The 22,834-nt window shown below is 48.4% G+C and overlaps 1 protein-coding gene across 3 annotated transcripts in view; it reads right to left on the reverse strand.

The window, feature by feature from the left end:
- The window catches only part of ARHGAP22 (Rho GTPase activating protein 22), a 142,751-nt gene that overhangs the window by 114,975 nt on the left and 4,942 nt on the right, over window positions 1-22,834 (reverse strand). For all 3 annotated transcript variants that reach the window (XM_047073082.1, XM_047073081.1, XM_047073083.1), the window contains exon 2: window positions 1,232-1,431. In XM_047073082.1, coding sequence (XP_046929038.1) covers window positions 1,232-1,431 — 200 coding nt within the window. The remainder of the gene's footprint in view (window positions 1-1,231; window positions 1,432-22,834) is intronic.

Consider the following 22,834-nt stretch of genomic DNA (forward strand, 5'->3'; position numbering starts at 1 on the left):
AGAGAGAGACAGAGTGCGAGTGGGGGGAGGGGCAGAGAGAGAGGGAGACACAGAATCCAAAGACACAGAATCCAAAGGGGCAGAGGGAGAGAGAGAGACACAGACACAGCTCTGAGCTGTCAGCAAAGAGCCCGATGCGGGGCTCAAAGTCACAAGCTGCGAGACCATGACCTGAGCCAAAGTCAGACACTAAACCGACTGAGCCACCCAGGTACCCCAACGTTTTAACCATTTCTAAGTGTACAGTTCAGGAGCACTACGTACATTCACATTGCTGTGAAACACTTTTCAATTTTAACTTAGATGTATTTTAGAGGGGAAAACGTGGTATCACTGTCATGAACGGAACCCAGTACTACTTTCCACAAACAGAAGTTAACCATTAGAATACTACAGTGAAGACAGAACGTATGCACTGTTGCCACTGAAGGCTCTGAGATGAGGCCAGCTCCTTCCTTGTCCCCATCCCTGTCCCCATTTTTTAAGGGAGGATCCCAAACCCTGGAGATGGCTAAACATATGCCTGCACCCAACAGATGCTTCCTCCTTGAGAGACTCAGAAGAACTGAAAGAGGGGTGGGAAGGTCATTTCACGGTGATGTCCATGTGATCCCGTGCTGTGCCTGGGTCCCTCCTCCCACCTTGCCCATCACTGACCACCCTCTCTGCACCCCCCCAGACCCCATCTCCACACGGTGGGAACTGCTGAGATGTGCACAGACTCCCACCCACCTGACCTTGGATCAGGTGGATTGTGCAGTACTGGTGGAGAACAGGAGGAGCCACTGAGAGGCAGAGGCATTGGACACAGGGGTTCCACAGTGAGCCGGATTTCAGTTTAGGGTTAGATTCGTCTTGAGTGCCCATGTCCTGGGAGAGCGGAAGTAACAGGAGTGTTACCAAGAGGCTGAAAGGAATGCAGGGAAGGTTTGTTTTCCTTAAGTTGTGCAGAGAGGCTCTCTATCCACATTATACGGAGACCTTTGCCTTGCTGAAGCTGTGCCCGTGCTTCAGTAAAACAAGCTGTGATACCAGGAATATGGGGGCTGGGAATAACAATCACTTTGGAAATCCTGGCTAAGTGTCACCGTGAGTGAGGTCAGTGGCTTAGGGGCTGGAGGAGTGGAGGTCCTGACAGGAGGGTCTCTGCCTTCTCCCCTCTCCTGGGCCTAGTTAGCCCTCCCTCGGACCCTGCCGTGATGCCCCAGGACACAAGACACGTGCTTCTCACCTGGGGCTTGGTCTCATCTTTGTCCTTGTAGTAGAAAAGCTGATCCCCACGCAGCACGAACCAGCGCGGCTGCCAGTTCTTCATGATGCTCCTCTGCTTCTTCAGCCAGCCCTCCTTCAGTATGGGGCCCAGCCTGTGGGGGCATGGCAGCCGCCCAGGGCTCCGGCTCTGCTCCCCCATCACCAGGCTTTTGGAGCGGGCTGGAAGCCAAGAACACACGCGATGAGTATGAGGGATGCACGCCTGTTGTCAGTCCTTGCCCCATCCTGGCATCCCCACTGCCCTGTGACCGGGCATAGGAGCCTAGGCCAGCAGGGCATGAGCGTGCTTGGCATATTCCCCCTGGGCACAAAGGGCCATGGACTGCAACACCTCAGCAGCAGCCACCTAAGGTTATCCACTTGGGATAGGTGCACAGCATGCCTGCTTGGTTAGTTTCTGCTGTCTCTAGGCCCTTAGGGTCTTCATTTCCCCAGGTTTGGTCATCCATCCATGCATCCATGCATGCATCCACACATCCATTTACTCGCTAATGCATGCATGCATGTATGCATCCATCTAGCCACGAATCCATCTTTCCTTCCTTCCTTCCTTCCTTCCTTCCTTCCTTCCTTCCTTCTTCCATCCATCCATCCATCCTTCTTCCATCAATCCTTCCATCCATCAATCCATCCATCCTTCTATCCATCCATTCTTCCTTCCTTCCTACCTTCTTCCATCCATTCATCCTTCCTTCCTTCCTTCTTCCATTTATCCATCCTTCCTTTCTTTCCTTCCTTCCTACCTTCCTTCCTTCCATCCTTCCATCCTTCCATCCATCCATCCATCCATCCATCCATCTCCTTCCTTCCATCCTTCCTTCTATCCTTCCATCCATCCATCCATCCATCCTTCCTTCCTTCCTACCTTCTTTCATCCAACCATCCTTCCATCCATTCATCCATCCTTCTTCCACCCATCCATCCATCCATCCTTCTTTCCTTCCATCCTTCAATCCATCCTTCCTTCCTTCTTCCATCCATCCATCCTTCCATCCATTCATCCATCCTTCTTCCATCCATCCATCCATCCTTTTTTCCTTCCATCCTTCCATCTATCCATCCATCCTTCTTTCCTTCCATCCTTCCATCCATCCTTCCTTCCTTCTTCCATCCATCCATCCTTCCATCTATTCATCCATCCTTCTTCCATCCATCCATCCATCCTTCTTTCCATCCTTCCATCCATCCATCCTTCCTTCCTACCTTCTTCCATCCATCCATCCATCCTTCCTTCCTACCTTCTTTCATCCAACCATCCTTCCATCCGTTCATCCATCCTTCTTCCATCCATCCATCCTTCTTTCCATCCTTCCATCCATCCACCATCCTTCCTTCCTACCTTCTTCCATCCATCCATCCTTCCATCCATCCATCCATCCATCCTTCTTCCATCCATCCATCCATCCTTCCTTCCTACCTTCTTCCATTCATCCATCCTTCCATCCATCCATCCATCCATCCATCCATTCATCCATCCTTCTTCCATCAATCCTTCCATCCATCAATCCTTCCATCCATCCATCCATCCATCCATCCTTCTATCCATCCATTCTTCCTTCCTTCCTACCTTCTTCCATCCATTCATCCTTCCTTCTTTCCTTCCTTCTTCCATCTATCCATCCTTCCTTCTTTCCTTCCTTCCTACCTTCCTCCATCTATCCATCCTTCCATCCTTCCTTCTTTCCTTCCATCCATCCATCCATCCATCCATCCATCATCTTTCCATTTGTTCAATGGTTAATCCATCTATTCATTCAGCAGCCATTTTTTGAGTACCTATATGTGTCAGTTACTGTTCTAGGTGCTGGGATAAAGCAGTGAAATAATGAACAGATAAAAATCTGGGTCTTCCTGGAGCTCATATTCCATCAGGGTTTCTGTTACTCAGGCCCCAAGGGAGCTGGCCCATCAGCCCCTCTCCCTGGTTTGTGCAGGGCACCCTTTCTCTGGAGGCATCAGACTTGAACACCATTTCCCAGAACCCCCCAAAGTCACCTTCCTGCTTCTCTGGGCTCATCCTGGCAGAGTGGGCCTGGGAAGCAGGGTCTCTACTCCAGCTGTTTGTTGTAACTTGTTAATGGATCCTTGGCAGGGCAAAGGGGCCATCTCTCCTACCCCAGAGTCCGTGAGTGCCCATGAGCCCTCTGCCCTGCAAACTCCCTTTGCTCCCCATGTGACACCACCTGACACTCTGCCAGGACTGGTACTGCCCTTCACAGTGATGACTGGGTCCTTGTCCCCTACTAACCCTCTTCTACATCATTATCTCCCTCTTTATGCTCTGTCTTAGGAAAAGCAACTCTCCCCTCTCTGGCCAGTAGCAAGGATATTGCTGCAGTGATCACCAGGAGGGGCCACCCTGGACTTTGGAAGGACAGTTCTTCTAAATAGAATCACACTTGTAATTCTTAAACCACGGATCTTAACTTCTGTTAGGAATGCATGTTCCCTGCGACCCATGGTCTAGCATTATAAATCTGTGATTCTGTGTGTGTGTGTGTGTGTGTGTGTGTGTGTATGCAAGCTCCTCTTGTTGCACTAGTGACCACAGTTCCCTAAGCCTGACCTACTCTCTGCCCATGCTGTCCCAGTAACCTGGACCTTTCTTCCAGCCCTTTCTCACTCAACCCCTGGCTTTGGCTGCTTGGTGAGCTCCCACACATCCTTCAAGATCCAACTCAGATGCTTCTTCCATAGAACCTTCCTTCTGAATCCTCTCCAGAGAGTCATTTCCCCATCTATTAGCACATATGACCCATGGCTGGTAATTATGTCTGTGGTTTCCTTTCTGCCCCATTGAGGGACACAGAGGGGAGGACATGATGTCTTATCCAGTTCTACATGGTTCTTACCACGTGTCGCTCGGGGAATGGATATAAGTCATGCTTGCCAAATATCACAGGCTACTTAATCTCTCCCTGATGATTAAGTATGTATATGTCTTATCATGATATTAAGTGTGACATGACACTCAGCTGCTATCCGAAGAGACTGTATAGTCTGGTGGTCCCCAGATTCGCCTTGAATGACATATGGCCTGGGAATAATCCTGAATCTACCACTGGGGGCCCTGCTCTAGAAGGGGCCAGCCCACGACAGCAGGGGGATTAAGAGGACACATCATCCTCTTTGCCACCCTGAACAGTTGTGATAGCTCAGACTATGTCAGTCCGTGTCTTCTCCACCTTGATTCCCCGTGGCTGTCCCTTGGTTGTGGTGAGGCCAGTGTCAAGTGTTCCAGCCTTGTCTTGGCTGCGCTTTGGCCCAGAGAGCAAGCAGGCTCTTTCCAGGCTCATCCCAACGCACAGAAAGGGGACTTGTGATCCCTGCAGACAGAGGGTCTTCCCGAGAAACTAGAGCGAAGGCAAATCAGAGGAGTCAGGTGCCATGGTTCAGCTCCTCCTTCCAGGAAAGCGGCCCACCTCTGAAGCCCTGCACCAAGAGCTGACCTTCATTTGCTCTTGCACTTAGTGGCTGCTCTATACCTTTGCTCCCCACATTTCTGGGGGTCTTGGTCCTCATACGTATGGACGTATACTAGATTAAAGTCCACTTCCCTCCTTTATTTCTGTGGCTGTTTACTATCCCTGTGAGTTACCTAAAGAGTCCCTCATGGCTGGGTGTTTGGAGTCCTTCCAATGTTAGTTATCTGATTAAACAGACAATGGGGTCTGGTTGAAGAAATACGGGCTTGGTTGGGTTCGGATCATGGCCGGCTCTGTGAGTTGTCGGCCTCAGTGTGCTGATTAGTGAGCTGGGTGCGTGTAGGATGGTGACACCTGACCCTGCCAGGTGAGGTGGAGGAGGAGAGACGGCCAAGTCTTGCAGAGTGCAAGGACATGGCATGGACATGGTGCCAGTAACCGGTTACCATGACAGTGAGGATTCTGATAATGGAAATGGTGCAGCGGATGTCTCCGTGCAGAAGTGTTTCCTGAAGATTGGTTCCTGGGGCAAACTCACAAGGCAGAGGGCCCGGGCTTTTCTATGGCTCTTGGCTGGTTAGGTGCCATTGCACGCTTCCTTCTCAAAGTGGTGTGTGGCTATGTGACACCACAAAACCATACTGGTGTGCCACTAGCCTCACAACCACCAACGTGAAATATAATTTGCATGGTCCTACTCCATAATTTAGTAGGTAGAACATGACACTCAGTTACTGTCTTAGCTCACCGTGTTATTGGGTCACTTATCAGGGGAGCATCTGCCCATAGGCTTTTGCTCTCTGTATAAAGCATCAGCCTGTTCCCTTTGCCCACTTAACTGATTGCCCCTGGAGGTGGGGGCACATCTGGGGTCCTCGTAGGTCTCCTGGTCACTTGGGCCTTCTTCCCCTCTTGAATGAGCCTTAATACTTCCCTAGAAGTGTCCCCACAGCCCTGGAAAGGCTGCCCCTCCATTTCCAGGTGCCCATAGCACCATGTCCGGGGTCTGCATTGCACTCTGCCTCTGCCCTGAAACCTTGGCTGTTCTGTGGGAAGAAGCAGTTGGGCTCCCGCTGGCAAGCAGCAGGGGCGGGGGTGGAGGGACCCGCAGCATCCAGAGGGACCTCTCTGCTCCAAGGGTTGTACCTGCTCCTCCCCCTCTCCTCCCATCTCAAGCTGTGGAGGGGCTGGAGCAGGGCTGGATTCAGCACTGATCCCTTTCCGGGCCCAGGGACTTATGGGGCCCTAGGGACCTGGACAGTAGGGTTACCACAACCCCAAGACTCTGGTGGAGTCTGACAGAGGACTGAAGTGGAAAGGGGACAGGGGTGTTCCCTGGTTACTGAATTCTCTTCTCTGGGTCTCAGTTTCTTCATCTCTAAAATTCCTTTAATGGTTTGAGAATCAATGGTAAAATCAAGTCAGCAGTGCCTAGGCTTTTGTTTTGTTATGTCTAGAGATTTCTAAGATAAGCCTTGACAGAAGCTGGGCTCCCATGGGTGAAGAATTTCTGCAGGGCGTGGGTTGGCTCCCGCCTCCTCTATTTGCATATTCTTCTCTTCTTAGGGAATCCATAAGGGTTATGCAGAACCCTCGACCCTTTGGGGTCTTTAGTTAGGAATCTGACTTTGTAGAATGTTCCAGCGCCACATCCCTGGTTTTGTTTTTTGTCTTCTGCTGCTCTGGGGCCTAAAACGGTCTCATTTGATAAGATCATAGGGCTGGTAGGACCCAGAAGGCACCTTCCTTCCTTCCACACCCCCCATCGCATCCTGAGCAGGGCCAGCACATAGAGGAGTTCAACAAAAATTCAGCGATTCATCAGTGCTCCCCAACCCTGAGGAGTGCTGGGGAGCCCTCTTCTGGGCACTGGGCCATGTCTGTGAGGCACTGTCTGTCTGAGCATGTCTGCCCAGGAAGGCTGAGCTCTCAGAGCACGGGGCACTGGTGGACAGCAGGTGGCCAGCACACTTGTCCAATAAATAAATAAATCACTGCTCTGTGAGTGGTCTGATGGTCCCTCAGTGTGGCAGGACGAAGAAGGGGGGGTGTTTTCTGTCCTGATCTCCAGGCCCTGGGCACTTCCCTCCCAAGGGCTGCAGGCGTGGAGGGGACAGGCAGCAGGGGTAGGGGACAGGCGGGGTGGGGGGGAGCCTCGTTCCCTGGGGCAAAGGCAAGGGGTCTGCACTGAGGCAGGAAGTTACACTGGTCTCTGTTTGAGCAGATGCAGGCATCCCTGCCTGCGCTGCCCCAAGCTCCCTCAAAAGAGAAGAAAAGCCAGCTTCTGCTCCCTCAGTTCACCAGGGAGGCACTTCGTGCAGATGCTAACGAAGCTGCCAAACCAGCCCAGGCTTTTCCTCAGCTGATCAATCACAGAGATGTTGCTTCTTATAAGGCCAACTGAGTATCTCGAAAGGAAAATAATCATTATTATGATTTATTAATAACCATTGTTCCTGTCCTCAGCATTTCCTTGAATGAACTTATTCAGTTCTGTGAACACTTAGGTGAAGCTTTCAAAGTCAAAGAGCTCAGACATTCTAAAGTTCCAGAACTGACAGGAGTTTCCGGAGAGGGCCCAGGAGCAGGCCCAGGGCAAGCTCATGACCCTGGGAGAAGGAGGGCACCCTTCGCTCACATCACAGCCATTCATTCATTCACTCATTCATTCACTTATTTATCCATTCATGCCTCCCAAATCTACAGAACTCCTCCGGGTACAGTGCAGAACCCTGAGATTTTGGTGTTTCCTGGGAGCCCCCATATTCACTTGCAAACACACACTCATGCATGCACACACAAATACACACTCACATACGTACACAGTCACACACTCATGCACATGCACATTCTTCCACTCATGTATGTATACACTCTTACACATAGACACACACTTGCAAACACACACACACACACACACACACTCATGCAAAGAGAGTTCTCTAGGAGGGAGCTTGGTCCCCTACATCTTCAAGGTCCTTAGTCCCAGGGAGATGTCAGAACTCTGGGTAGAGGAAATGGAATTCAAGTACCCAAAGGTTCATTCATTATCAGAGAAGGGCAAAGCTCTGCGCAGCATCCAGGCGTTGCTAGGGCAAGATGAGTGGCGGGGCCAGCCGACCAAGCCCTGATTCACGCCCTCTGCCTACCAAGGAAATGGGGAGCTTTCATTTCTCAGAGATGAAGAAATTAAAGAAGTGAACAGGTAAACGCACAGAAGAGAAAATACAAATACAATCAAGACGTGCGGGATGCCGAATTGCAGTAGTAATCTGCAAAATGCAAATTATAGCCTGCAGGTAATATAGCGAGTGTACCCTTCAGGCAGGTACATTTTTAAAGTCTGGTAATGACATGTGTTGATGGGGTTGTGAGTAATTGTAAGCCACTAAGTAGAGGGCAATTGGGCTGTATTTACTCAAGTTAAAAACATGTACGGTCTATAACCCAGCAACTCCACCTCTCGTCTCTGTCCTACAAGAATGAACCACGAGTGCACAGGCAGTCCCTGTAAGGGCATCCCTGTATGCGATCCCTAAAAATGGGGAAAACCCAATTGGCCAACGATCAGAAAATGGCCCAATAAACTGTGCTATGTTCACACTGTAAGACGCTTTGCAGAAGTCAAAAGGAACGGGGTGAATGTACACAGGCTGCCATGTTTAGCTTCCCCTTCTTATCAAACACCTCAGAAAAGGTGTCTTCACTCCCTTTTCTCCAATTCCTCTCCTAATGCCCTTTTTCACAGTAAAATATACATAACATAAAATTTACCATGTTAGCCATTTTTAAGTGTACGACTCAGGGGCATTAAGTACACTCACGTTGCTATGTAACCATCACCACCATCCATCTCCACAGCTTCTTCATCACCCCCAGCTGCTTCCTGTTCTTCTTGGACCCCACTCAGTCAGGTTCTCCTACCTCTGCCCCATCCAAATTACTCTCATTGAGGCTGCAGTGACCCTCATGCGGCTCAACCCAAGGATCAGGTTGGTCCTCCCATTTCTTGACCCCTGATGGTAATGGATCCAGTCGGTAACCTCCTTCCTCCAGGGCCATTTCTACCCTGGGGCTCCAAGACCACTCTCCCCTCCCTTCCTTCATTGGCCGCCATGCTGTCTCATCTTCCCACTTCTTCGTCCAGTGCCCAGGGCCAGTCCTCGGACCCCATTTCTACCCACACTCACTGTTTCAGGGATCTGCTTCTGTCTCGTGGATTTAAACACCATCCGTGTGTACGAGGTGCCCGTGCAGGGACCAATGTGTCTGTCACACTGTCTACATGACACCTCCAGTGTCACATGTGTGAAGCTGAACTCCTGGGCTTTCCTGGCCATGCCCCCTACTCCTCCCAAGGTCTCCGCCATCAGTCAGTGAAACACCATCCTCAGGCGGCCATCATTTCTTACCTGAAATACTGCTGGAAATTTTCTGCTGGATCTTGCCCTGCCACACCCCCTTGAGTCTCTAGCAGGCAGCCAGAGAGAGTTTTTGAAGATGGGAGTTAGAGTATGTTGCTCCCTAGGAAAGCCCTGTGGGACTCCCCGTCATGCTCAAGGTAAAAGTCAGAGCCATCAGTACAGCCTCCAGGGGTCCTCCGGCCCTGGCCATGTGACCTCTCATCTTCTCGTGCTTTCCTGGCCCTGACTGCACTGGTCTCTGCTGTTCCGCAGACCTGCCAGCCATGTGCCAGCCACCCGGCTCTGCACCTGCCGCCCCTGTCCCTACAGAACTTCTCTCTGCCCCTTCGTTCTGAACTCAAGTGCCACTTTCTCCATGAGGAAGGTCCAACCGTCCTTTAAAAAGGTATCCCCAAGCCCCCAGCTCCCCTTTCCTGCTGTATTTTTTACCTTTAAATTCTGTTATAGTGGTGGAAGAAAGCAAGTTCCAGAACAATACACAAAATTCTATAAAAAGGGAAGAAAAACACCCCCCACCAAACAAAAGACATCACAATGTATTTTTGGTGGGTATGTGTATTTGTGTAGAAAGAACATGTCACAGCTCTGACGGTGACCGTTCGTGGAGGGAACAGTGTACCCCCGAGTGATGTGTATCTTACACAGGGAAAGAATGCACGCGTTCCATTACGGGAAGTAAATGAAAATAAAAACTGTAAAATGAAAGAGCTCTTTTGGTATGGAATGGGATCCCCCTGGGAGATGTCAAACAACAATTAAATATCACTAGTTTGATAAATGTCTACAAGTATTTATCTGTGACAAGCATCATGCTGGGCTGGGGACCTCAACACAAACAAGAGCAGCCTGGCCGCTGCCTGCTCAGACCTTCCAGGCCGAACGGATGACACTTCCTGGAAGCCGGACCCAGGCCCATCTGTGGCCCTTCCAGGGCACCAGGTCAGGGGGCCCCTCTCTGTGAGCCCTTCTGGTGGGCCTGGGTCCCCTCCAGCCTGTCTGCTCCCCCTTCCACATAAGGAGGGGCTCAGGGAAGGTGTGTGGGCCATTCACCTGCCCAGCGGTGCAGTGACCGGAGCATCTGGTGGGTCCTGAAACTTACACATTGCTGAGGACACAGAATAGACACCTTTGATTGTGGATCATGTTGAAGCTCTGCCCAAATTCCCTCGGATCCCTCTTCCTGTTTTTATGTGCACACCCCCATCCCTGGTACCTTACGGCTTGACTCCCTGGGTTTTCAGGGCTGCAGGCCTGTTTTGGAAGACTGCCCTGGGGTTAAGGGAGACCACTCTGCCCAGCCACTGGGAGGACTAGAAGTACCTGGGTGTGGGAGCCTGAGAGCCGCTGCAGCCTGATTTCTAGCAGGAAACCACTCTGAGGGGTAAAGAGGTGTATTCACACTTTAAAATCCCAGGAGACTCAGGCTGACACCTCCCTTGGTTGGGCTTTGTACCATTCCCTGTCCTGCTCTCTCACCCCCTCTCTGGTGTCTCCTGGGGGCACCTGATTGATAGATTACCTCATGACAATCCTCATCTCAAGGTCTACTCAGGAGAACCCCACCTAACACACCTGATTGTTTTCAGGGCCCTCTGAATAGGCCTGTGGCAGCACTGGTCGTGGGTGGCCGCTGGGGCATCGGGTCCTGGCAGTGCTCACTGGGGTTGGGAAGGCCCTGCAGCCAGCCGGGGAATGCTTCTCCATCTGGAGCTCTGTAAGTGCAGCCCCAAGAGCGTGGACGAGTGGCTGCCCATGAGCTAAAACACAATTGATTTATAAAAGTCAATGGGATTTTAAAGCCAGGCTGGAGAACTAGCAAGATGGCTCACAGAGCGGAATTGATTTAAAGGGTAAGTATTGAGGCTGAAAGATTGATTGAGAGGAGAGGTGAGGTAATGGAAGGGGCGATGTGGAGAGCCGGACAAGACAGTTTCATAACGTTAATGCAATCTGCAGCGGAGGGCGAGGGGGCCTCGTCAGGTCCCCGTGCTGTCCGGGGAATACGGCGCGAGCCTCAGGTGATTTATTACACTAGGGTTCCTCAGTGTCCCCGACTTTTTTTTCCCAACTTGTCACTTAGCATTCTTTCTGGACTCTACTTGGTCATCTGTTCTCTGCTAGGACCCTCATCCGAGGGACCTAGAGAAGCAGCCAGGCCCTCCCAATGGATCTCACTTCAGGGTCCGGAGGACGAAAGACGACAAGGGGTACGTAAGTGACCAGTACTAATTCTAAGAGAGCGCAGAGGTGGTCTAGAAAGTTGGGATTTGTTTTCATCGTGATTATTGTAATGATTTTAAGAAATCAATATAAAAGATCACATTCTTGAAAGTTATTTTTGTGGGCGCCTGGGTGGCTCAGTCGATTCAGTGTTGGACTTTGGCTCAGGTCATGATCTCACAGTTCGTGAGTTCAAGCCCTGCGTCGAGCTCTGTGCTGACAGCTTGGAGCCTGGAGCCCGCTTCGGATTCTGTATCTCCCTCTCTCTCTGCCCCTCCCCTGCTCATGCTCTCTCTCCCTCTGTCTCAAAAATAAATAAAAACATTAAAAAAAATTTTTTTTTAAAGTTATTTTTATTGGCTCTTGCCGGATCTGCCTCCCGGCTCAGCTGGTGCTGGTCTTTGGCAAGAGGGCTTGCTCTAAACTTCCATGCGGCACATCCCCTCCGATTCGGCTGATCTGGCACTCACTTACCCACTCGTGGGGGCCTCCTGTGCATCTACCCTGTGCTAGCCCCTGGGGTATGGAGATGAAAAGGCACACACCTGCCCTAACAGAGGTAAAAGAGGGAGCAGAGACACCCAGACGCGAGGTCTCACTGTCACCGCGCCACGTGTCGAGGGAAACAGGAGCAGGAGGGCAGCAGGACCAAGTCGGGCTGGGAGGCTGGGAGACCAGTGGGGAGGCTGAAGCTGGATGAGAGAATGGAGTGAACATGGGAGAGGGTCAGGTTATGCCCCCCCGAAACATGCCACTTGATGGTGGCAATACGGCACACTGACTGTTTCGAGGGGCAGGCAACCGGGAAACGGCAAACGCTGAAGGAGCTCTCTTTCCTCCCGCTTCCTGCCTAAAAGCAGGGTATAGATTCCCCGTGTAGGTGCCTCCCCCACTCCTGTACCAGGAAGAGGAGAGTGAGACTCGGAACAACTTTATCTACCACACATTTTCTAATCACCATCCGACATTGTCCTGCCCCTGGGTTCAACGGCCTTTCCTCCTGTTACTCTGTCTTCTATCAGTTTAATTAGCAGGACCCTGATGCAGAACTTAAGAGGGTAGAGGAAATGTTTTTCATCCCCTACACTATGGAAGGCCGGGGAAGAAGGGATGTGCCCAGGAGGGGGCACAGGAAGACACACAGGAGGAGAGAGCATGTGGCCAGACCTGGGAATTCTGGCTCCCAGGCTCTTAACACTGACCCTCGCAGGGCCCACATCTCTGTCCTCGAACAGACTCTACCCTAACCCCTCCTGCCTCATGGACCTCCATTAATTTCTATCTACAAGCTGGACCTCCAAACGCCATCCCACAGCGAGGTCCCTCTTCTGTGTCTCCTTTGAAGAAGCTGTGCTTTAGCCATCATTGGCGTGGGTCTGGAGTGGAGGTGAGAAGGCCTCTGTGAGCCAGTGCTCTGCCAGGTCTCCAGCTGCACCTCCCACTCATACCCCACACCCCTCTTTTCCATAGCCAGTGACTGGTCCCCATAGGGGTCATTTCATGCCACATTTCTGCATTTCTGTGCTTGCTGGCCTGCTGAGCCCTGACTCACTCTGGAGGCATCAGTGCAGTTTCCTACCATGTGAGGACGCCCCTAGTAGCTTTTCAAACCAGAGGGGTTGGTTTTCATCCATTCTGCTGCCCCCGGAACTGGCACACACCTTCGGCCAGACATCTCTACGCTGTATTGATTTGCGAGCATCTGATGGCCAGGGATCCCCACGCCCGGATCCCTACACCATAGCACAGAGCCTCTCAATAAACTCGCTGAGCGAATGAACCACCATGAGGCGCGAATCCTCAAGTTCAAAGAAGACGGGAAAGATCAAATCCAAGAGACCTCGTGCCTCTGTAGATGACCTTCTTGGTTTGGGAGAAATCTACCAACAGGATTTCTCTTACCCGCGGCCTGTTTTCACACAATTAAAAAGTTAAAGGACACGGTATCAGTGATTTCATTCCTGTAATCAGAGAAGAGGCAAGCAGCTTGACTCAGAGCACAGAACCACCTTTTGCCTCCTTTTGCCTCCGAGTCTGGCGGTTGGTGTGCAGAGAGGCTGCCTGAGGTCACAGAAGGGGTGGAGAATTTGGAGGCCTGAGGCCCGTTGGCTTCCTGCAGTCCCAGGTTTCCACATAAAATGGGAGCAAAACACAAATCCCATCCACTTCCGAGACTTGGAGAGGATGAAATGAAAGGCACTCTCCAAGTGCTTTGTAAATGGAGAGGCGCTGAATGAATGGTGGTTAGTGCTGTGTTTTATTACCGCTGGCTGAGCCTCTTGGAAACCTCTCTCTTCTCTCTGCACCTTGTCCCAGAGCAGCTGGCCCCAGCCTTGCTACCTCCAGTTCTGTTAAGATCAGCAGGCCATTCACCAGGAGCCTGGGATCGGGGGAGTCAATGTAATTCAGTATCGATTATAAATTTCATTTCTGTCTGCCTACAGGCCATTAGCTTAGATCAATATATTCTCTACCCATGGTTAAGTAATCATTGAGGCCGTTGATGATTTCAGCAGAGTCAGGGCATGTCTCTGGCTGTCTGGCTAGGGGGGCCCAAGGCAGTCTTCTGGCCCAGGCCTACCTAACCCTGTCTTGCCAATAAATCATTTATTCCCACTTTCAGACAGTAAGGTTAGGGTCCGTTCCCTAGTTCTCTGGGGCCAGAAGTTCAGCCTGAAGTTCCTCTGGCCCAGCATCTGGTAGCGTCCCGTGTCCTAAGAGTGCTGGTGTTATAAACTTCGGGCATCTTCCATGGGGCATAGACCTCAGTTTTCCTCTCAGCTGGTATTCTGGGCAGAGAGGCAGTCGGAGAAAGGAGGGCTGGGTTCACAGCGCATCTCTCCAGGACACAAGCTGTCCACTTCATCTCCTGGCATGGGGACCTCAGGCAGCAACAGACTGGCACTCTGGGGGATAGAGGAGTGACCGGAAGCAGGGAACCTAACTGGTCGCGGCTGAGTGCTCTGAGTAGATGTGTTCTGACAACAGCCCTGTTGCCCCCTCACATCTTCTGCAGTTGGCAGACGGGAAACACCATTGCTCCCAGAGCGTTTGCTGGACATCAGCTCCTTCTCTGCCCTCAGTCACTCCCCGCAGACACACTGCCTACACTGCAACAAGCCTCACTGTCTAACGCTCCATCCGGGCACACCACTCCCTTGTTTAAAGCCCGACCTGGATGTAGAAAGGGCCCATTCCCCAGGCTGCATCACCTTTCCCCCCTTGCCTTTCTGCACTGCAGCCATACCCAGGGGCTCATGGCTTGACCAGCACACGTGCCTCTGGGTCTTGACCCATGAGGAGGCCTTCTCTGCAGGGGATGGCTTTCCTTTCCTGATGCCTGGAGAGAGCCCTACTGCAGAAATAAGAAGTGCTCAATGAGGTTCAAGAGCCTTTGGGTTTTGAACAAAATTTTTTTGAATATTTATTTTTGAGAGAGAGAGAGAGAGAGAGCACGCATGAGTGGGGGAGGGGCAGAGAGAGAGGGAGACACAGAATCGGAAGCAGGCTCCAGGCTCTGAGCTGTCAGCACAGAACACGACGCAGGGCTCAAACCCACCAACCGTGAGATCATGACCTGAGCCAAAGTAGGACACTTAACCGACTGAGCCACCCAGGTGCCCCTGGAGCCTTTGGGTTTTGAATCCCAGCACTGCCCCTCCTGGCTGCCAGTTCTTTCATCTCTCTGGGACTCAGTTTCCTCATCTGAAAAATGGGGCAACAGTGGTCTCTCACTAGGGGTCTTTTGAAGACGAAAGGAGATTTCACACATGGGACACACAATGGGACATTAAAATGGGCACTCCAACAGGACACGGAGACTCAAGAGACGCGACATTCCAGATGAGGGCCAGACCAAGAAGCACACGCTCAAAGAGGTGCGTGAAAATCAGTTATGCGGCCCTGAGGATGGATGCGGAAATACTGAAGTGGTCCTGCATTTTGCAAACGAAAGTGACTGTGGGGCACGTCATTGCCCAGAAGTGGCCAGGGTTGTCACAGGGCCGTACCCAAGCAGGGACGGGGGAGGACTTGACTCCCCGGTCTGGTGGAGGGCCCAAAGAAAGTTGCTTCATGAGTTGTGCCTGTTCTAAAGCAGGGTTACATAAGCTCAACAGACACGAGCGCTGGTCACTGCTATTAAGTAGTTGTCAGCGCGTGAGATTAAATATACGTCTGACCCCTAAAGCGAGCAGGGAGGGAAGGTATCTGAGGCTGCGGTATTCCAGCTGGCTAATTTTGTCAGAAATATGGCGCACTGAAACAAAATAGCAGCCAACGCTGGGATTCCTCGGAATCAGCAGGCGGATGGGGCCAGGCCCGCCTGGACTGACCACACACCTTTGCACCCGGGGCCAGCACCGTTGCACCGCCTCGTGAGACACTTCTACAGGATACCCATGCTCTCATCCCATCTGACCCACTTCCTCCTCCTTCTTTACTAGCCTGCTGTGCAGCCAGGGTGCCTTTGAGCTGAACAAATCTGAGACACAGCAGGACCAAATGGGTGACATGACCGCATCTTCTGTTTTGGCCCCGGGACCCAGCGTTAGCACACTGAACACCATGGAAACGGGTGCTTCTGAGGGATCAGGTACACTCCCATCACTGGAGCCCAAGCTTCTCAGTGACCCCACCCAGCCTCCACCTCTGGACATGGCTCTATTTGGGGGAAGGAGCCTTCTTGAGCCTCAGGGTCCTGTGTTTAAGCTGTTTTGGATCTTACTAGTTGTGTGATTTTGAGCATTTTACTTAAATTATTCTGCTTCCATTTTCTCCCTTGACTCATAGGCACATTCTGAACACTCAACACACATTTTCTGACTTTCCTTCCTTCCTTAAAGAAGAAAGTGGAAAGGCTATCTGTGGCCTTTGATGTGTCAGTAACGAGAGAGTCCTGTCCTATGATTCTATTTACATGAAATTTAAGAATACGCAAAACCACTCCATGGTGATAGAAATTGGAAGAGTGTCTGTCTGGTTGTGAGGAGGGTGAGGCGGTATGGGGAACAGAGGAGGGAACTTTCTGAGGTTAAAAGAAAGACTGAGTTAAGCATCTGACTCTTGGTTTCAGCTCAGGTCACGGTCTCACAGTTTGTGGGTTCGAGCCCCACATCGGGCTCTGTGCTGGCAGCTCAGAGCCTACCTGGGATTCTTTCTCTCTTGCCCTCTCTCTGCCCCTCCCCTGCTTGCTCTCTCTCCCACTCTCTTTCAAAAGAAAGAAAGAAAGAAAGAAAGACAAGAAAGCAAGAAAGAAAGAAGAAAGAAAGAAAGGAAAGAAAGAAAGAAAGAAAGAAGAAAGAAAGGAAAGAAAGCAAGAAAGCAAGCAAGAAAGAAAGAAAGAAGAAAGAAAGAAAGAAAGAAAGGAAAGAAAGAAAGAAGAAAGAAAGAAAGAGAAAGAAGAAAGAAAGAAAGAAAGAAAGAAAGAAAGAAAGAAAGAAAGAAAGAAAGAAAGAAAAGGAAGGAAGAAAGACTGTATCTTGATCTGGGTGGTGGTCAGAACTATACACTTAAGATTTGCACATATTACTGTACATAAATTATGCTTAGATTCTAAAAATGAGGAAAATATTAGAAATGAACAATGAAAATCCTAGAATAAACAGTATTCAAAAAATCTGGCTGCAATGTCCTTTGAGGCCACTGTTGTTCAAAGATCCCCAAATTGGAATTTTATTTCGTCTGACCAGGTGCCTGGAGCTTGTCCTAGACATTTGGTTCATCTGGGGGCCTCTGCAATTTCATTTCAGTTCTGAGCAAACTTCCAGAGGGAGAGACAGGAGAGAGTCCAGGCTTCTGTGCGGGGTAGAAGACCCAGCCAGTAGTGGAGAACGTCTAGGCTTGGGCACCTGAACCCTTAGGGAAGGTGACAGCTGTGAGCTGTGGGTCCAGGGCCTGACCTAGGACAAGGAGACCGCTGGACGAGTCTATCGTGGCCTCCCTTCTGCACCACAGGCTACTGTCTGTGAGGCCTCCAGTCCCCGCCGGAGCTCTGGCCCACACCCTGGTCCCACTCTCATATACCACCTCCCTGACCCCTCTCCTAGCCCTCCATCCCTCTCTCTGAGTCTCAGACAAAGCCAGATACTGCGTCACTTAAATAGGTTACTGTCCCTTTGCCGGCCCACTCTCAGGGCCCTGAAGGTGTTCTGTCTTGGGGAGTCTTCAGCTGACGAGCCTGGGCAGGGGGCAACATGGAGTCACCACGGGCATATCCTGGAAGGCCACACCATTCAGAACCAAGGGCTCACATTCAGAACCAAGCCACCAGAGGTCTGTGAACCCCATGGCCATCCCTTGAGAGCAATCCTCCAGTTCGAACGGGTGCGAGGTTACGTGACCTCTGGGCTATCACTCCTCAACCACATCTCAAGTAGTCCTACAAGCCGTGGTGTGAAACCTGGCAGTCTCCTGTCCTTCCATCACCTTCCATTCCCCAACCCCCCAGAGGCAGTCACTTCTATCCTTTTTAGTTTGATCTTTTTGGTATTTACCTCTCATTTCTAACAGTATTCATTTATTGACACTTTATTTTCTCGACTTCCCCCATCTAGTTAATGAACACGTCCATCAGGTCACATATTTATCTTTTTTTTTTTTTTTGGTGGGGTGGGGGGGATACATATCAGCTCTACTCTGCTAGCAAATTTCAATTATACAAATAGTGTTACTGACGATGCCGCCATGTTTCACATTAGATCCTCAGACCTTGGTCCATCTTATAGCTGAAAGTTTGTACCCTTTTAGTAAACTTTCCCTATTCACCCCTCCACCCCTACCCCACAGTCCCTGGTAACCACTTTTCTACTCTCTGTTTCTAGGAGTTTGCCATTTTTAGTTTCCCCATAGAAGTGATACTGTGCAGTATTTGTCTTCGTCTGTCTGGCTTCACTTAGCATAACATTCTTGGGATCGGTCTATTCTGTCACAAATAGCAGGATTTCTTTCTTTCTCATGGCTGAATAATATTCCATTGTGTCTATATATACACCGCATCTTTTTTGTCCACTAATCCCCTGATGGACACTTAAGGTTGTTTATATGTCTTGACTCTTATAAATAATGCTGCAATGAATATAGGAGTGCAGATATCCTGCTGATATCCTGTTTTCATTTCCTTTTGGATATAGGCCCAGAAGTGGGATTGCTGGATCATATGGCAGTTCTATTTTTAATTTCTGGAGGAACCTCCATGCTGTTTCCCACAGTGACTGCACCAATTTCCATTCCCATCAATGGTGCATCAGGGTTTCCTTTTCTCCCTTGAGATATCTCACTTGAGATAACATATCCTTGTTATCTTTTTTTTTTATTTTTACTTTTTTTACGATAGCCATTCTAACAGGCATGAGGTGGTATATCACTGTGACATCTGCATTTCCCTCGCCTTCGTGATGTTGAACACCTTTTCACGTACCTGTTGGCCATTATATGTCTTCTTTGGAAAAATGTCTACTCAGTTCTGCCCATTTTTAAATAGAATTGTTTGGGTTTATTATTATTATTATTTTTTTGCCATTTAGTTGTGTGAATTCTTTATATATTTTGGATATTGACCCTTTATCAGGGATATGATTTGCAAATATTTTCTCCCATTCTGTAGGCTGCCTTTTCATTTTGTTGACGGTTTCTTTTGCTGTGCAGAAGCTTTTTAGTTTGATGTGGTCCCACACATTTATTTTTGGTTTTGTTCCCTCTGCTTTTGGTATTAAATTAAAAAAAAATCATCACCAAGACCAATGTCACGGAGCTTACCACCTATGTTTTCTTCTAGGAGTTTTTATGGTTTCAGGTCTTAATTAAAGTCTTTAATCCATTTCGAGTTGATTTTTCTATAGTATAAGATAATGGTCCAGTTTTATTCTTTTGCATGTGACTGTCTAATTTTCCCAACACCCTTTATTGAAGAGACTGTTTTTTCCTCATAATATATTCTTGCCTCCTTTGTCATAAATTAATTGACCATATATGCTTGGGTTTATTTCTGGGCTTTCTATCCTGTTTCACCAATCTATGTTTTCATGCCAAGTCACTTCGTGATTTTTCTTTTTTAACTATTATTTGTTGTCTTCTTGCTATGGAAAGTGAAGATTTTATTTCTTTCACTCTCCTGTCCCTACCAGACATACACACCCACTCCATTTTCCCAATATAGTTCTATTATAATTTGGTTTGATCAACATGCCAAATTTGCATTGTTAATTTGCACTGTGCAATTGATAGTCCCAATTGAGCTATGTAGTATACTGTAATAATTTTTCTTTTCACACATCACTTTTTGCTTTCCTTGGAGTTCATAATTGTCTTTTTTTTTTTGCTTAGTTTTCTACTACATATTATTAATTCAACCTTAAATATTCCAACAATTGTCTAAATTCAGTCTCCATGTGTTCATAGGCTGTGGGCATCTACTTAAAAATATCACGGCAACACCAAAAAAGCAAATAACCCAATAAAAAAATGGGCAGAAGGCATGAACAGACATTTTTTCCTATGAAGACATACAGATGGCCAATAGACACATGAAAAGATGCTTAACATCACTCATCAGGGAAATATAAATCAAAATCACAATGAGCTATCACCTCACACATCAGAATGGTTAAAATCAAAAACACAAGAGACAAACAGTGTTGGCAAGGATGTGGAGAAAAAGGAAACCTCGTGCATTGCTGGTGGGAATGCAAACTGGTATAGCCACTGTGGAAAGCAGCGTGATGTGTCCTCAAAAATATAAAAATAGAATTACCCTATGATCCAGTAATTCCACGGCTGGGTATTTATCCAGAGAAAATAAAAACACTAATTTGAGAAGATACATGCAACCCTGTGTTTATTTCCGCATTATTCACAATGGCCAAGATATGCAAGCAACCCAAGGGTCCATCGATACATGAATGGATAAAGAATGGGATGTTACTTGGCCATAAAAAAGAATGAAATCTTGCCATTTGCAACAACAAGGATGGAACTAGAGTATATAAATGCTAAGGGAAAGACGTCAATCAGAGAAAAACAGATACCATGTGATCTCACTCATATGTGGAATTTAAGAAACAAAACAAATGAACCAAGAAAAAAAGAGACAAGCAAAAAACCAGACTCTTAAATATAGAGAACAAACTGGTGGTTGCTAGAGGAAAAGTGGGTGAGGGGAAAGGATGATAGGTGAAGGGGATTAAGAGGACACTTGTCGTGATGAGCACTGAGTCATGTCATAAAATTGTTGCATCACTGTATTGGACATCTGAAACCAATATAACACTGTATGTTAATTACATTGGAATTAAAATAAATAGAAATAAATCACTGCATCTTATTACTCAAAGAATCTATAGCTCCGCTGGGGACAGGCAGTGCTACCTTCAGTGGTCTTTGGGTGGTGTGGATCCCTACACTGGGTTGGGGAGGGAGGTCAGAAACCTCAGCACCAGACAGACATGAATACCAAGGCCACCACTTGCTGGCAGGGCACCCGTGATTCTCCTTCCACATCTGTTAACATGGGAGCACTGACGCCTCATCATAGTATAGTTATGAGAATTACGTAAGTGTAGTGGAGACTCCTCGAGCTTGGAGGACACGCAATAAATGCTGGCTTACTTTCCTGCGGGGAGAATCGAGAACAATGAGGCCAGTGAAAGTCCTTCATTTCATAGAGCTCTCTCGCTCCATCCCCAAAGTACTGACCAGGCTCTGCACATTCGTCAAGGCTCCCAAGACATTGATACGCTTGCTAACAAAGATAGCTAAAGCTGCTGTAGTGTGGCTCATTAGTTTAATGATTTCCTCTAAAAGAAAGAGCCTCTTTAATAGCTACATCAATTTTATTCTGAAATATTCTACACAAAGGCAGAAACTCTAAGAGAAAATATTGACAGAACGATCACATAAAAACTAAGAACTTTCGTATATCTGCGGGGAAGACCTAATATAAACGTAAAAGGCAAGCAACAAATTGGGAAAATATTTGAACGTATAAGTCAGTCAAAGGAAGGGCTGATTTCCCTTTTTTTTTTTTTAAGTTTATTTACTTTGAAAGAGATAGAGGGAGAGAGAATGAGCAGAGGAGGGGCAGAGAGAGGGGGTCAGAGGATCCGAAGTGGGCTCCATCCTAACAGCAGAGAGCCCAATGTGGGGCTCAAACTCACAAACTGTGAGATCATGACCTAAGCCAAAGTCAGACAGTTAACTGACTGAGCCACCCAGGTATCCAGGAAGGGCTGACTTTCCTAAGGACCCGGATCAGTTAGGGCAGAGTGCTTCAGCCTCCCAGACTAATGCTCATTCACTACCACTCATTCATTCATTCACTCATTCACTCAAAATATATGTATTTAGTGTCCTTCAGATGCCTGGCATTGAAGTATAATGATATTCAAAACCAGAAACGGTTCCTGCCCTCAGGACACTCACAGTCCAGTGGAGTGACAGATAGCCATCAGAAAATCCCACCTGGAAGCATACAACTATAATCCAAGGTAAATGCTGTAAAGAAAGGAGAGCATGTTTGGAGGCAAGGGAAATAAAAGCAAAAAAGAACCACTCGGACCTCATCAAGATAAAAAGCTTCTGCACAGCGAAGAAAACAATCAACAAAACTAAAAGGCAACCGATGGGCTAGGAGAAGACATTTTCAAATGACATATCAGATAAAGGGTTAGTATCCAAAATCTATAAAGAACTTACCAAACTCAACACCCAAAATGTAAATGATCCAGTGGAGAAATGGGCAGACGACACAAATAGATACTTTTCCAAAGAAGACATCCAAATGGCTAACAGACACACGAAAAGATGCTCAACATCGCTCATCATCAGAGAAATTCAAATCAAAACCACAATGAGATACCACCTCATACCTGTCAGAATGACTAAAATTAACAACTCAGGAAACAACAGGTGTTGGTGAGGATGTGGAGAAAGGGGAACCTTTTCGCACTATTGGTGGGAATGCAAACTGGTGCAGCTGCTCCGGAAAGCAGTATGGAGGTTCCTCAGAAAGTTGAATATAGAACTACCCTATGACTCAGCAATTGCACTACTAGGTATTTACCCAAAAGATACAAAAACAGCTGATTCAAAGGGGCACATGCACCCCAATGTTTATAGCAGCACTGTCGATAATAGCCAAATTAATGGCAAGTGCCCAATGTCCACCATCTGATGAATGCGTAAAGAAGATGTGGCACACACACACACACACACACACACACACACACACACACTGGAGTATTACTCTGCCATCATAAAGAATGGAATCTTGCCATCTGCAACAGCATGGATGCAACTAGAGTGTATTATGCTAAGCAAAATAAGTCAGAGAAAGACAAATACCAAGTGATTTCACTCATATGTGGAATTTAAGAAACACAACGAACGAACACAGGGGAAGGGAAGGAAAAATAAGATAAAAACAGGGAGGGGGACAAACCATAAGAGACTCCTAAATACGGAGAACAAACTGAGGGTTGCTGGAGGGGTTCTGGGTAG

This window comes from Lynx rufus, unplaced genomic scaffold, assembly GCF_022079265.1.
Source record: "Lynx rufus isolate CCGP_SWC_20201006 ecotype Redwood Valley unplaced genomic scaffold, mLynRuf1.p SCAF_11, whole genome shotgun sequence".
Classification (NCBI taxonomy): domain Eukaryota; kingdom Metazoa; phylum Chordata; class Mammalia; order Carnivora; family Felidae; genus Lynx; species Lynx rufus.